At 44.0% G+C, this 15,509-nt stretch overlaps 1 protein-coding gene across 1 annotated transcript in view; it reads left to right on the top strand.

Moving 5' to 3' along the window:
• Positions 1-15,509, top strand: part of F13A1 (coagulation factor XIII A chain) — a 144,539-nt gene that overhangs the window by 35,069 nt on the left and 93,961 nt on the right. The window contains exon 4 of the mRNA XM_057700513.1: positions 10,142-10,393. Coding sequence (XP_057556496.1) covers positions 10,142-10,393 — 252 coding nt within the window. The remainder of the gene's footprint in view (positions 1-10,141; positions 10,394-15,509) is intronic.

Raw genomic sequence — 15,509 nt, 5'->3', positions numbered from 1 at the left:
CATATCACGGGAAGTCAGGAGATCTTCATAGCAGTCTCGACTGCTCTCCCACAGTCTACACGGCAACCAGAGTTATTTTGTAGAATAACTAGTGATTTCTTTTCTCAAGAAGAGTAAATTCCAAACTCCTGACAGCAGCCTACAAGGCCCTGCTTGATCCCCTGTCTCTCTCACCCCACCTCTCCAGTGTTCCCTCTGCTCTAGGTCATCGGCCTTCCGGAACCTGGCAGGAACACCTTCCTCAGGACCTTTGCACATACTGCAATGCTCTCTCTCAGTGTTTGCACAGCCCATTTCCTCCCTGTTCTTCCATTTCTGCTCAATGTCACTTTACCAGAATGTCCTGCTCTGGCCACACACTCCAAATTAGCACCCCCACGCTGTCAGTCTCTGTCCCCTTAAGCTGCTGTGTTTCTTTTTTTCATAGCATTTATCTTCATTTGACATTGTATGTATGTATTTGTTTATTGTCTGTTTGCCCCACTAGACTGTATGCTCCGTGAACCTGTGCTGGCGCCACTGTATTTTTAGTACCTAGAACAGCGCCTGGCACGGGACCGGTGCTCGGTAAATGCCTGTTGAGTAAATTCCCGAACTATGCCCATGAGCGGCCCCTTTTATTTCATGCTCAGAAATTAAAATAAAATGGGTTTGGTGAGTTTTATTTGCTGTCGTAACCATCAGACACCATAAAAATGATGATAATTTGTTCAGTTCATGACATGCCCTTCCCACATTATTATTTAATCCCCACCTTTTATAATGTCTGCTCTACAGATGGAAAATAGACTGAGAGAGGTCGATTAGCTTCCCCAGATGTGAGTGCTGGACTGAATGAACAGACCTGGGTTCAAATCATTGTCCTGCCACTTGATAGCTGTGTAACCCAGAGCTAGTTACTTAGGTTCTCTGAGCCCCAGTTTCCCCAGATAGTAAGTGGACGTAACTTCTAAAGACAGTATAAAAGTATTAGGACAAGACCTGACACATTGCAGGGTCAGGGCTCAGAGCTTAAAGGAGACACTTCTCTAGGTTTTATAAGCAGCGGAAGTTTAATCAAAGGGATTGGTTACACTGGTGAAAGAACAACTAAGAAGCCAAACCGGTGGCACAGTGAGGCAGCTCTGGAGTTAGTGTCAGCAGAAAACTGTGGACCTGGGGCCCGTGGAGGAGGAGGAGGTCTTACCGGAACCCAGCAGCCACTCCTGAGAGCTGGGAGCCACGGAGGAGACTTAGCCCCCCGAGAAGCAGAGAGAGAGAGATGGGGACCCACAACGTGGCATCTCCCCATCTGCCTCTGGAGCCTCTCATGGGCCAAACCTACCTAGAGGGCAACCCAGGGGCAACAGAGCCTGGGAAGGGAGCTTCCATGGAACCAAGAAGAGGATCCTGGGAGGTGTGAGCATTGGGTTTGAGAGCAGCTAGCCAGTCCACAGGCACAGTAAGTGAGCACGAACAGTAGTTATTATTCCCCTGTGGACACCTGGACCTCCCATCCACATTCTCCGAGCCCTGTTCGCCCTGCTCCTTAGGAACTGGAACAGCCCATATGAACAGATCTCCAGGGCAGCATCCCGTTCTGTAAACAACTCCATCTAAATTATAGAGATTTTATGTTGATTATTTTCTCTTAAAGACTGAAGATATTCTGTCTTTTCTTCAAAGAGGCAACACACACACACACGGGGTTAACGGAATTCCCAGAAAACTAGCTTCCTTAAGTGAATCTGCGTGGCAGTTAACCACACCCAGCCCTGCTTTTTGAGGCAGATGCCTTACAAAGCAGCGTGCTCCTCCAGGCTTGCAGCTTGGTCATGAGTCTCAGGGTTGGAGGGGATGACTGTTTTTCTCGTGGCTGTGTGCCCAACATCTAAAGCAGGGTCTGGTACCTAGTAGACACTCAAAAACTCTTCAGTGAAGAATGAAAAAACCTGGGGTCACCTTTGGCTCCACCCCATCACTGAGGACGAGCATCTCATCCCTGGCCAAGCCCATACTGCTTCTGCATCCCTGCACTTACTTTCCCTCCAGAGCCAGCCAGTATCACTCAGGGACACTGCCGTGCTGCACCCCAGTACTTCAGCCTCCTTCCACTCTTGTCCCCCCCAAACCATTCTCCATCCTGCAGCCAGAGTGATATTCCTGAAGCACAAATCTCATCCAACCATGTAAAGCTTCACCTGCCCCACCTCCAGCCCTTCCTGGGACACAGCCCAGATGCCTTTGCACAGCATCACGGGTCCTTTTGGTCCTCACCCTGCCCAGATCAGCTGCTTCTCCTGCCACAGGCATCTCGTGGTTCCCTTACGATCCACGCTTTCCTTCTTCCCTCTGCTGAGACGTCTCCTTCCTGCCTCGTCCGCCTTTAAGATTATATCCCAAAGCCACCGTCTCTGAGGGATCCTCTCTCACTTTGTAGCATCTTCAGCTGCTTCCTCCTCTGGGTTTTCCATCGCACTCAGCAGCTGTGATGATTTGTGCTTCAGAATGCTGGAGGCATGTGTAAAATGTGGTCAGTTTTGTTGAAGGAGCCCTACGGTCTTATTTCGCTGACGAAGAAATTAACTTATCTCCGTGTTGCTGATGTTTCCCCTGAATTTTATCCTGTGTCCTTTCTTCCTCTCTGCACTGTGGGCAACACCCTGGGCCAGGCCCTCGTCTCCTCATGTCCAGATGATTGCCTTGGTGGGTCATCTGAGCTGTGCGCTTCGTGGTGCTGACAGCCGTCAGGAATGGCCTCCTTATTTTTTCCTGAATCACTCAAAGAGCCTTGCATGGTGATGGTTTCTCATATATTTCACGGAAGTACATCTTACTCCAAAAACTATTTTCAGAGTCTTAGGAAGGCTTGAAAGTGAAGTAGGTAGACAAGATGCCTTAAAGAATATCGCTGTCATCAAATTACCAAATATTGATTGAGCCCTGCTATGCTCCAAGATGATGCAAGGCACCGGATGTACAAACTTAAACAAAAGTCAGTCCCCATTCTCAGGAAGCTTCCCCTCCTTCTCTAGGTTGCTAGAGCCACAGAGCAAACATTGCCAGGAAGCTTTCTCCCTTTAGGAAACATCAAAATAAACACATACAGATAGGTAAATGTTATCTATATACATCCCACTGACAAGGTATTAAATAGAAAGCATAGGTTTCTGAGGTCCTTAATGCAATGATTCCCATTTGAACATTTGTGTTTCTCTCCTCTTAGTTGGTATGATCCCAGATTCCTACGCCTTTTTTTTTTTTTTTATTGTTTCTCTTTTGGCAGTGTTGTTTTGTTTTTGTAGTTGGTAACCCGGTGTTCCTAAAAGTCATTGAGGGACTTATTCTGTCCTGTCCCCATGCACTCCCATCCATTTGAAGACTGTTAAAAAAAGGTTTATTTCCCTTCACAAGGCTGCTATAGTCACACTTGCCATCCTGCCTCCTGCATCACGCTGTCATGGTAATACTGCAAGGGCCCACTTGGAAGCAGATTGATTATTTTGAACATGAAAGGTGTGTCTGGGGAAAAACAAGTGAATCAAATGAAAAAAATGAATTAACATCATGAAATTTACCTTCCCAGCTGGAGACATGATATATTCATGAGTTCCTTAGAGACGATCCTCTTATAAGAATTCACTATTAAAGGAAGTCTGCAGTTAGGTGGGGTCCGAACTCAGCTTGACATGTATTTATATATGAATGAAGAATACCCCTTGAAGGAAAAGGTTTAGAAACAGAAATTCTTGCTTCTTGTGAAGGGTGCTTGGAATTGACCACTGGTTGCCACAGGCATTGCAGGGTTTCTAACGTCTGTGTGATGTTCTTAGTGGGACTTGGCATTTCAAAAAGCTCATTTTTGACATTTACTGGCTCTTACTCAGCACGAGGCATTGTGATATTCTATGGGGCTATAAAGCGATAAAACAATATCTTCAGTTCTGTTTACCAAGAAAAATAGATATCTAAGTTAATAAGGAAGAAACGTTTTGTTTGGGGTTTCCTGGTGATTAATTAAGACTCTCATGACCAGAAGTATTATTATTAAGTAGAGCATAGGGGGAACACAGACTGTGGCCACTTGACGCATGGATGAGGTGCCCAAAAGATGAGAAGTAGGTGTGTCCTGAGCATCACGCTTCCCCATGTTGGAGCACCAGGGGAAGGTGACTGACAGGCGTGCCTTCTTCAATTACGGGTACGTCCTCCTCCTCCTCCATCCTGTGTCCTCCCAGGTTCTAGGTATAAGCGCGGTGAAGTCAGAATAATTCTATTAGCAATGCTATTCAACCATGCTGACCATACTGTAGGCTAATTAGTGCCCTTCCTGGACTACCTGGGACTCTGATCTCCACATAGGACTTTGTGCTTTTAATGTGAAAATATTCCAAGCCATCCACTTACTAAAACATTAATTTTTTTAATGCAGTACATTCCTCTGCAGGGTACTACATGTGTAGGGCTTTGCATGCAGTGGGTTCTGGGGTCTGTGAAATGAATAATTGAGCGCAAATTTTCCCCAAGGTCACGTAGGGCTGAGTCTGAGCTGGAGGTGGGTCTCTCTTGCCCACCATGTAAATGACACGAAGACTTGCAAAAAGCTCAGGCTCATTGAGCTGAGGATGGTAAAGGTAAAGAAAAAAATCGTAAAGGAATTTTAAATATTTTCATCCTGTTGCCCCCAGTTCCAAGCAGTGGGGTGTTAAGGTAGGTGCATCTCTCTGTATTCACACGTACATATTATATGTAAGGAGAGAGTCAGATTAAAGAAGGCATGGGTGCATTTGAATATAGGCGTGTGGTCCAAGCGAATTTTCCCTTAAAAGTAGTAGTTGTGTGGCCTCAAAAATGATTTACAGATGAAAACATTTAAACTAAGAGCATATGCTAATTTCTAGAGGACTTGGGGAAATGACACACATTTTAGTTGTGGGAAAGAATGCAATTGGTAATTATATTTTTTTCATGGTTCGTAAGTAGTCCACTTTCAAAGACTACATTATTAAAAACAGAATGAAAATCCGTTCTGGAATATTACATTTCCTGCTTCTATTTTTCTTGCTCAGATTTTTTTAACCCAAAATGTACACAATTTTGAAAAAACAAAACAAAACGTCTATGCAGGCATACTTCACTTTCAGCAAAGGTGTGCGTGGTGGTCACCTTTGGAGGGCTGAATTTCACATCCAGATTTGGCTGAAGGTAGCTGGTAGGGAGTCCTGGAGGTTGACGGATGGGTGGTCAGGTGTGTAAGCTGATTGTGGTCTCTTGAACGTGCTACCTCCTGGAGGTGAGAGGGCTATTTAGCGGAATGAAATACTACTCTGTCACAACTTCCTCACTCACAATTCAATCATGGAAAATTCTTCCCCAGCGCTGCCACAGAAATCATTACATTCAGAATTAAACATGGTGTCACGGAGCAGTCGACAAGACCCTGAGGTACTAGTGACATGTCAGGTCTCACATTAATAATCAGCATTTCCATACAGTGCATGTGAAAAGGCTGTGAATCTGGGTCCTTTTTCCTCCCTTTGGAATGTTCCTGATTTGCCTCCAGACGCTGGTCTGGGGCCACACGGCCGGACAAAATAAGCAGTGTCCTTACCCTTCTCCCTTCTCCCTTTAGCCACGGACATCACCTTAGAAACCTTCCCAACTCATGTCCATTGCAGCCCAGAGACCCGCTTTGGAAGCCCCTGTGTGCCAGGGCTTCTTCCTCGCCACCAGTGATTAAGCCCTTGGATTCATGCTTCTGCCTCACACACGTCGTCATCCACCACTGCGCACCCTCTAACTGTCCTTCTGCCTCCCATCCCGTCAGATCTCCCAGCTTTAGTCTCCTCCTGGCTTCGTTCATCTCTGTGATCCCTCCAGCATCCTCCCCACCGCCTCCTCGGAGACAGTGTGATGCAGGGAAAGGAGAACGGGCTTCCCAGCACACAGACTTCAGTCCACGCCCTGTGTCTACCTCTGCCCAGTTATACGGATGTCTTGCGTGTGATAACCTCACAGAACCTCAGCTTCCCTTCTGTAAGCATTCCCTCACAGGAACCCCAGGAAATAAACCTTCATTCCTGCTGTACTTTTTTTCCATCTCTGTGTGAACTGCCTTGGCAACGCTAGACAACTTTTACAGTAATAGAGGTGAACATTTTAGCTGTGTCTAGTGAAATCAATAAAAAGTTACAACCAACTCCCTCCATCTTCTACACCCCCTGAGACTGTGAGGAGTTTAACTAGGGGTTTTAAGGAAAATAAATGTTGACCCCATAGCAGTGCAAATGTTTGTTATTAGTTTAGTAACATATTTCTCTTTGAAGGAAAAACTAGGTGATGGTGTTTTCTTCCCAGGCCCAAGTCTTAGACACTGAGGGCCTAATAAATCACCCCTTAAATAAATAAAACGTAAAATTCTCTAAGGCAGAGGTTGGCAAACTTTTACTGTAAGGGCCAGAAAGTGAATCTTTTAGGCATTGCAGACCATATGGTCTCTGTCACAGCTACTCAGCTCTGCTATTGTCACACAACACAAATGAATGAGTGTGTTTCAATAAAACTTTATTTACACAAACATGCGGCAAGCTACATTTGGCCCACGGACCATAAAGTTCACCACCTCCTACGCGAAGGTATGAATGGCAGTGACAGTGACAGTAGTGACTGAGAAAATCAGATGCTATTAGTGAAGGGCAGGTTTTAGATGATTCTTCTATGATAATTCTGGAACCGTTAAGGATTTTTGGTTACTACTGAATGCCTTTACTTTGGGGGAGGGCACTGGTGGTGGGTGGGTTGGGGGGGGGGGGGAAGCAGAGGCTGTACGAGTTTTCCTGGCAGAAAAATGAGTCAGCTCAGCATGTTTGAATCTTGAATAAACCGCCTTTGTAAGCAGATTTGAATTCTCCAGGTTGGCTGTTAGCCAACCCGTCCTGGCTTCCCACTCCTGGATCGGAGAAAGGACGACTTAGAGGAATCAGAAAGCCTGAGAAAATGGGGAATTAACAACCACCACAGCTGCTATTTATTGAGCTGTCCTCCCCATCACAAACTATGACCGTATTATCCCATGTTACAGAACACGTGACGTTCTGGTTGAGAGGCGATGAGTACTTTGCCAGGACCGCACAGAAGGGTCAGAGCCAAAGGAACTGCTTTCCGCTTGGCCACAACACTTCCCCCAATGAAAGTCACCTGCTTTCCCTGGGACACCCGCTTTCTTCAGGTTTACAAGCAGAGAAGGCAGGGGGTGGGGGGAGTCATCCCTTCTTTCTCCTGGCTTTTCTTTCCAGTAGCTGTTATGTTTAAAACACAGTCCGTGTCTCCTGAGTCAACCCCTACTGTGTGCCGGGCGTAAAGCTTTCATTCTATCACAAAATCTATTTTCTTCCCATTTCCGAGGCTGCAAAGAGACAAGGAAATGGACCTTCAGACAATGAAGAAATTTGCCCAAGGTAGCACCAAGAGTTAATTGCAGAGTCAGAATTTCATCACAGTTCTCACCAACTCCAAAGCATTGTCTGCGTGTACAAATGCCATAGAGCTTAGACGTTTAACTCCCAGGCTCTTAAGCCAGCCTGACTGGGTTCAGATCTCAACCTATTACTTACTAGTTGCATCACCCTGGACACACTGCTCAATGATCTTGCGTCTTCGTTTCCTGATTTGTCAGAATAGGCTGGTGATAATGAGTTCCCTCTCACAGTTTGCTACAAGGAGTAAAGCAATAACAGGCCTATCATCCACCGCACAGGCCTGGCTTTCTCCATAGACTAGAAGGTCTAGGAGCACAGGAGTCTGTTTTGTCTGCTGTTGTGTCTCTAGCACTTAGAATAATGCCTAGCACATGGCAGGCAATATTGTGGCACAAAGGAAAAAGTTTCAAACAAACTAGTTTTTAGGCGAAGTCGTGACTGGGTTCGAGCCAGCGTGAAAAAAAACATGGTTCTCCTTTTTCTTTACTTTTTTGTTTTGTATAAGTTGAATTTGACACATAAAAGTTAATATGAGTCTTTGAAATCATAACCTGAAGTGTAATAACGGAAACTAGCAGTTGTCTCGGTTAGTTCGACACTCCTGGCAACGGTGGATGTCAGTACAAAGGTGAAGCTGAGGCTCATAGTTGATAGCTTCGGATATACATGCTCCTGATTCTTTGGTATTCCTAAAGAAGCCTGCTTATGGAATTCATTTTAAAATTCCTTTCATCCATTTTCTTTAAATCTAATAGGTCTGTCATTAGCCCATAGATTTTACCTCCAAAAGTTTATTTTTACCAAACTTGTGTCATATTTAATACTGTGGATTCTAAATGTAAGCCAGGAGTTAGTGGCGACAGCTGCCAGGAGTCCCTGTAATAAAGGAATTACGGTCCGTTTAGCTGGCATGACTGCTTGTGACGTCTCCACGTCAGCACCGATGGGGGCCGCAGAGAGCAGCATGGCCTCCGGAGAAGAGGGCAACTTCACCCCCAGTTTGAACGTGTACAAAGATGAGCATATGCAGGAAGTATGGGGATGGCGCTGCCTTTGGAACAAACAGCTCTTGCAGGTGGCTTTACGTCCAGGCTTCCGGAAGGCTGAGCCCCATGTAGTCCCAAGAACACCCACCTAGACGCTGTCACATTTTGGCAGCAAACCATTTTCAAAGCTTTATTGGATTTATGATAATACTCATTCTGAGTGCTGGTAAACTGATACCTCTAACAGTGGCAAAACCCTGGTGTTCTAATCCTTGTCCCTGGCTTGCGCTGTATACATTTATTTTCATTGAGTAAGTATCTCACAGAAGTACACAGTGGCAACTCACGTAACTACCTCCTTAGAATGCTCTATCTTCAGCAATATGCCTACAAGAGAATTCTTTAAAGACCTCAGTAATTGGGGAGGCCAAAAAGAATCATTGTTTTTATTTGTTTTAATGTAGAATCCTCTACCGTGGTTTATGTTAAACAACTGAATAAGTTTCAAAGTTTCCTCTGCTTACAATCAAAATAATTTACAGATGTAGTAGTCTGATTTGTAATTTTCTTCAAGTCAAGAAGAACTGAATGTCTAATACATTTTGGGAAAGTCTGTAAATGAAAGATCTGCTCCAGTTTAACATACCTATGTATTTGACTATTCTGTAAACCAAACTTAAATTGAAGTGTAAGTTAAAGAGTTAAAGAATGCTCTGAGGTTGACTTTCAGTATGCTGTGAAGACTGAGATTTTCTAGGAACCCACTGATAAAATTTAGTTTTGAGGTCAATATCATGAAATAAATATTTGGCCCGAATGGCAGCAATAAAGAGAAATAAGATTTACCCTGAGATAGCTTATATATGAAGTATGATGAGCCTGAACATATGGTAAAATGCCCTGATGTTTAATTTTCTATTGAAATAAGAGCTAAACATTTGTTATGCATGAGAATTATGTACCAAGCATCTTATGTGTATTATTTTATTTCATCATTGGGTAGTAGCAATATTCTCATTTATAATAGAGAAAAAGAGAGGAAAATAGAGATTTGTAAAGGTCAAGTAATGTGCCAGAGGTTGCAAAGGTAAGGAAGTAGCATAGCCAAGATTCAAACCTAGATGATTTGCCTCTGGAGCCTGAATTCTTGCCCTGACATAAGCCTAAATTACTAACGACATTGGCAGTAAACACGCTTCAGTTAAATACGAAAATAATTACATATGGACAACTTACAAATGTAGCTCTATTATAGGCACTATAACAAATAATGAAATTGTATTCAGAATAAACAAAGACATTTGCCTTACGGCCTTCAAAAAGCAATTCTAAGTTTATAGAGGGCAGAATTTCAGGTACTGATGACTTCACGTTACCCTATAAGCTCTGCTTTTGTTTCTGCATCCAAGATGAGTATTTCCACATCTTATTTGAATTCATTGACCAACCAACAAAAATCTCTGTAAGCACTGTTATTCTGTTTTTAAAATCTAGACAGAACAAATCTGACCTCCAAAGAGGTTACAAAAATTGACTACCGTCAGGCAGCAAGTTGGTAGCAAGAGTGAAATTCAAACCCAAGTTTTATGATTTCAAGCCCAATGAATTACTTTCCACCTTCAGCTATAAAGGTGCCAGAGTGAGAACAAAAGTGGTTCGTGAAACTTCCTCAACAATATTGCTTCTTTCTTCTCACAGGTCGATACCCTCAGGAGAACAAGGGCACCTACATCCCTGTCCCTATGGTCTCCGAGCTGCAGAGTGGCAAGTGGGGGGCCAAAGTTATCATGAGAGAGGACAGGTCCGTCCGGCTGTCTGTCCAGGCTTCCCCGGACTGCATTGTGGGGAAGTTCCGCATGTATGTTGCCGTCTGGACCCCTTATGGTGTCATCCGCACCAGTCGAAACCCGGAAACGGACACGTACATTCTCTTCAACCCTTGGTGTGAAGGTAAGGGCCGGGCATTTATTTTCTCATTACAGAAATAGTTCATGGAGGGCTGGGGTGGAAAAAAAAAAAAAAGTTTGTGTATTTCTAATGCGTCTCTTTTTGGATAGATAGCAAAATTATTCTAGAAGGCGTGTCGCATTCCTACATACACTTTCCATGTTTTAAAGACAGCAAAAGATACAAAATTTGTTCTTAATGTATATGAGGACATAATCTGAAGTTAATGCTGCTACAGATTTAGTCCAGGAAAGAACTGAAGGTTGCCTAAAGTTGCACAATTAGTTAATCATGGAGCTATATGTTGATGGTATCACTTCTGTGCATGCTATTGCTCTGTAAACAAAATGGAGTTCTTTGCCATGACTTTCAAAACTACTAAGATCCATAAGATGTGTGAGATAGATAGATATATATATATCTAGTATATATAATGGAGGGGTCTCAGCCATAAAAAGAACAAAATTTTGCCATTTGTAGCAACGTGCATGGACTTGGAAGGCGTTATGACATAAATGAAATAAGTGAGACAGAGAAAGACAAACACTGTATGATACCACTTATATGTGGAATCGAAAAAACACAGCAAGCTAGTGAATATAACAGAAAAGAAGCAGACTCCCAGAGAACAAACTAGTGGTTACCAGTGGGGAAAAGGAAGAGGGAGAGGGAATGCAGGGGGAGGGAATTAAGAAGTACAAACAGTTAGGTATAAAATAAGCCACTAAGATGTATTGTACAACATGAGGAACACAGCCAGAATTTTATAATACCCATAAATGGAGTATAACCTTTAAAAACTGTGAATCAGTATGTTATATATGTATACCTGTAACATATAATATTGTACAGCAGCTATACTTCAATTAAAAAAAAAAACTGTTAGGATCCATAATCTGACTTTGGAAAAATAGAATAAAGTTGATCCTGTCAATAGTGGAACTAACTTCTCTATCATCTCCTTCATTCAAGAACAGAAAGCCCGAATGTCTAAGGGATTCTGCAGATTTGTTTATGTGCGTAGTGGGTGCAAACTTCATAAACTGTAACTCTGGATGTGCAAGCATGTAACTTTATTTTAATATAATGCAACTTAATCTCCACTGCTATTTTGAGTCTTCCCTTCTGGCTGCTGTAGAAGCTTAATCTAGTTATGTTCAAATAAACTCAGTCAAGTCCAAGGATTTCTCTAGCAATCCAATTTAAAACTTCAGTCTCACACAGTATTTTTCCCTATCTCCATCTCTGCCCTTCCTGATCTGCCCCCTGTGCCCTTACTTGGCATGAGGCTGATTTTAAATACCAGAGGCAGATGCAAATGTTGTAGCAACACTGAGGGAAGAGAGTCCACTTTTAGATCTTAAGAAATAAGGTAAAGAAACATAAAAGCTGACATGGGACCAAAGATTTCTCATATCATCTTATCCCATACGCATGGCCCTCCAGCGTCTTCCAAAATGAGTCTTTATTGGTGCTGGTTTTGAACGTGAAAGTTGCACTTGAATCAGGCTTGATCCGAGCTTTCACATAGATAATAAGTGAACAACGTTTTCTACTCACGTATAACATAAACGTTAGATCCTACTGAACTTTTCGTTGAATTATCTATTCCAATAGATGGCACTGATCTAATCCTATACTCCCCACTCACCACCCTATCATCCTAAACCCAATAATACTCACCTACGGACAAACGTTCAAGGTTGATGGTGACAGGAGATATTAACTGGGCCATGTGCAGTTCAAAGGTACGGGAATCTGTTTAGAGTAACCTTGCCGAGCAGATACAACTGCAACTGAGTGGATGATAGAGAAGACTGAGTGAAGGTGTGGAGACAAACTAAGATTTTGAAAATGTTTACTTAGAGATAACTGTAGACACTCAAGCAGAAATGACAAGTGAGATGAGAATCAGAGATGTAAACCTGGGACTTATCTGCACCTTCAGAGAAAATATAGACAGGGAAGGAAAGAAGATGTAGTATCAAGCCCTAAAGAACCCCAGCATTTGAGGGTCTAACAGGAAGAATCAGCAAAGGAGGCTGAGATGGAGGAATACGTAGGAGGAGGCCTACTATAAGAAAATTGTGTTTTAAAAAGCCATACAGATAAAATAAGTAAACAGAGAGTTTGTTATTGATTTTGTTTGCATTACAAGAAGAAAACCATACAACTTCATATAACTATCCAGCACCCTAAGGTATTTAAAGAATGATATGATTTGCCCAAACTTTGGTTTGGGGGCAGCTTTTCTGGATTGCGTCATCTGTGTAACATGGAATACATGTCTACATGCATTTCCACTTACGTGGCCACTCTTCTAGAGGGGAAAAGGGTTAGTCGTGTTGCCTGACATATTGACTTTACAGGAGGACCATTCAGGAGGTAAATTGTCTAATAACCTTCAACTACCTGACCACTGCCTTGGTCTTCCATCACCGCCACGGTGAGCTGCTTGCAGGTGCCTCTGCTCAGAAAGAGTGACCTAGATCTAGAGGTGACGTGACCCCAGCACGAGATGCTGCATTACAGAAAAGGACCTCCCCTAGGCATCGCTGATCGGAGGAAGGTGGGAATAAAACCAGAGAGCTCAGTTTGGAAGTTGCAGCTCAGGACAAAGATGATGATGGACTGGACGTCAGTGGTAGCAGTAGAGAGGAGGGGAGGGATTAAAGAGCTACTCTGGCTTCAGAACAGAACTTGCAGATGGATTGAAGGTGGGCGGTGAAGCAGAGGGAGGAGTCGAGAGTGACTCTAGGTGTCTGGTTTGACCAGCTGGGTTGATGGGGTGCCATTTTCAGAGCTGGGAAGACTAGGGGGAAGTGAAGGGGAAGACCTAGGGATGAAACAAATGGCTACATTTAGAAATGTTAATTTAGTGACGTTGGTGACATATCTCAGTGAAAATGTCTAGTAGGCACTTGAATACGTGAGGCTGCAGCTCAAAGGAGATGACTGAGCTACGGGCGTAAATATGAGCATCATCAGTGGTGCATTTAAAGGAAGAGCAAAAATGGGTTTAGTACAATCAGCAATTAGAGTCTAAACAAAGGACAGGGAGATTGAGAAGGAGTAGCCAGTGGGGTAAAAGGGAATCAGAAGAGCACGGTGTCACAGGGTCAGATAATCAACTGATTCAGGAAGACCGCCCTGGGCTTCCCTGGTGGTGCAGTGGTTAAGAATCCGCCTGCCAGTGCAGGGGACATGGGTTCAAGCCCTGGTCCAGGAAGATCCCACGTGCCATGGAGCAACCAAGCCCGCGAGCCACAACTACTGAAGCCCACGCACCTAGAGCCCATGCTCCACAAGAGAAACCACTGCTATAAGAAGTCCACGCACCACAACAAAGAGTAGCCCCTGCTCTCTGCAACTAGAGAAAGCCTGTGTGCAGCAATGAAGACCAAACGGAGCTAAAAAAAAGAAGAAAAAAGAAGAAGACAGCCCTTAGCTCTTTGGAGTGCTGCCGATTTGTTGAGTAGGATAAGAAAAGGAATTGGTCATACAATGTGAAAATACAGAAAGATTGTTTTCATTGGGAAAATTAGAAAGATTGTTTTACTAGTGCAATGAGACAGAAACCAGGGAGATGCATGTGGGCTACAGTGTAATGGGAGGTGAGAAAGTGGAGGCACAGGTGTTACCATCTCCATGAAGACTTTCTATGAAAAGAAGATGGTGATGTGAAGGTCAAAGCAGAATTTTTAAAGACAGGATAGAGTGAACATAATTTTCTGGTGATGGAGACCAACCAAGAGAAAGAGTTTACTGCCCAGAGAGGGTGATGGTTCACAGCCTTGGCTGCACACTGAGATCACCTGGGGGCGGGGCTTGACCACTGGTGCCGTGGTCTCCCCACCAAACACTCTGATGGATCTGGACTGCAGCCTGGGCTTCAGGGCTTTTGGGAAGCTCTGAAGGTGATTCTTGAAGACATGGTTGAGAGTCACTGAATTATGGAGGGAAACCCTTGAGTGGGTGGGGTCCAGGGAGCAGGTGAAGAGCCCTTGATAGGTGGGACTATCCATCCCCCACTGTGACGGGAGAGAGGAGGATATGGGTGAAGGTGCAGGTTTTCTAGACTCAGTGGAAGGAGGATGAGGGGGTTCCCACCTTGTGATTCTCTTTTTCTCAGTAAAGGTGTAAAGTCACCTGATGGGAACAAGAAGCAAGGAGGGAATATTGGAGGCTTGCTGGAGGAGACGTCAGAGTTGGGAGGTGGGAAGCAGGCTTACTCCTGGAACGTGGCAGATCCGTCTGCCCTGAACCCGGGGAAAACCGCCACAACCCCCTAATTCCTTGGCCTGGGAAAGTCCAAACATTTCTGCAGATTTCTTGGGGATGTTGTTATGGTCATTTCTTTGTGCAGGAATCCTATTTCTCCCAGTGCTAATAACCCATGCTGCCTCAGAAACATCAGAAAGAGTTACTCAAAATATCTATGTATGTCTAGACAGTACCCGCAATTTGGTGTGGAGGGTGAGAGGAGGAAAGATTTACAGTCATCTCTCGGAACCCCTGCTGGGTTGGTTCCAGGGAGCGCCATGGATACCAAAATCCGTGGATGCTCAGGTCCCATGTTTGCTCTTCATGTTCCTCGTGTGCAGCGGCTTCAGCCAACAGCAGATGGTAAACACAGTGCACGATCGGCAGTTGGTTGAATCTGCTGTGTAGCACCCCTGTATTGGGTCTGGGTGGGGCGTGAGAATTTGCATTTCTAACCAGTTTCCAGGGGATCCTGAGGCTGCCAGTCAGAGGACCACACTAACAGAACCACTGGTTTACATAATAACCACAAAATAACAATTACAAAACACAGGAAACTATGTTTACTCTTCTTAAAAATTCACTGACTCCTCCCTAAACCTAATCCTACTCTCTCGCCCCTTTTGTTTTTCCCTGTCCTCCAAACTCTTCTCTCATCCTCTCTCAGGAGCAAATCCTTGTTCTGTGGGCTTCTCCAACAGTCAGACGACACGTTTTTGGTACTACACACTCTTCTAGAGCTATTCCCTCCAGAAAAATTCTGGCACCAGCTTAAAAGTACATACCTTTTTAAACTTTTTTTAAATTAATAGTCACTGAGATCTCCCAGGGAATGTGAACGGAATGGGAGAAAGAG

The sequence above is a fragment of the Hippopotamus amphibius genome, chromosome 11 (genome assembly GCF_030028045.1).
Source record: "Hippopotamus amphibius kiboko isolate mHipAmp2 chromosome 11, mHipAmp2.hap2, whole genome shotgun sequence".
Taxonomy (NCBI): domain Eukaryota; kingdom Metazoa; phylum Chordata; class Mammalia; order Artiodactyla; family Hippopotamidae; genus Hippopotamus; species Hippopotamus amphibius.
This window is presented reverse-complemented; position numbering and strand designations above follow the sequence as displayed.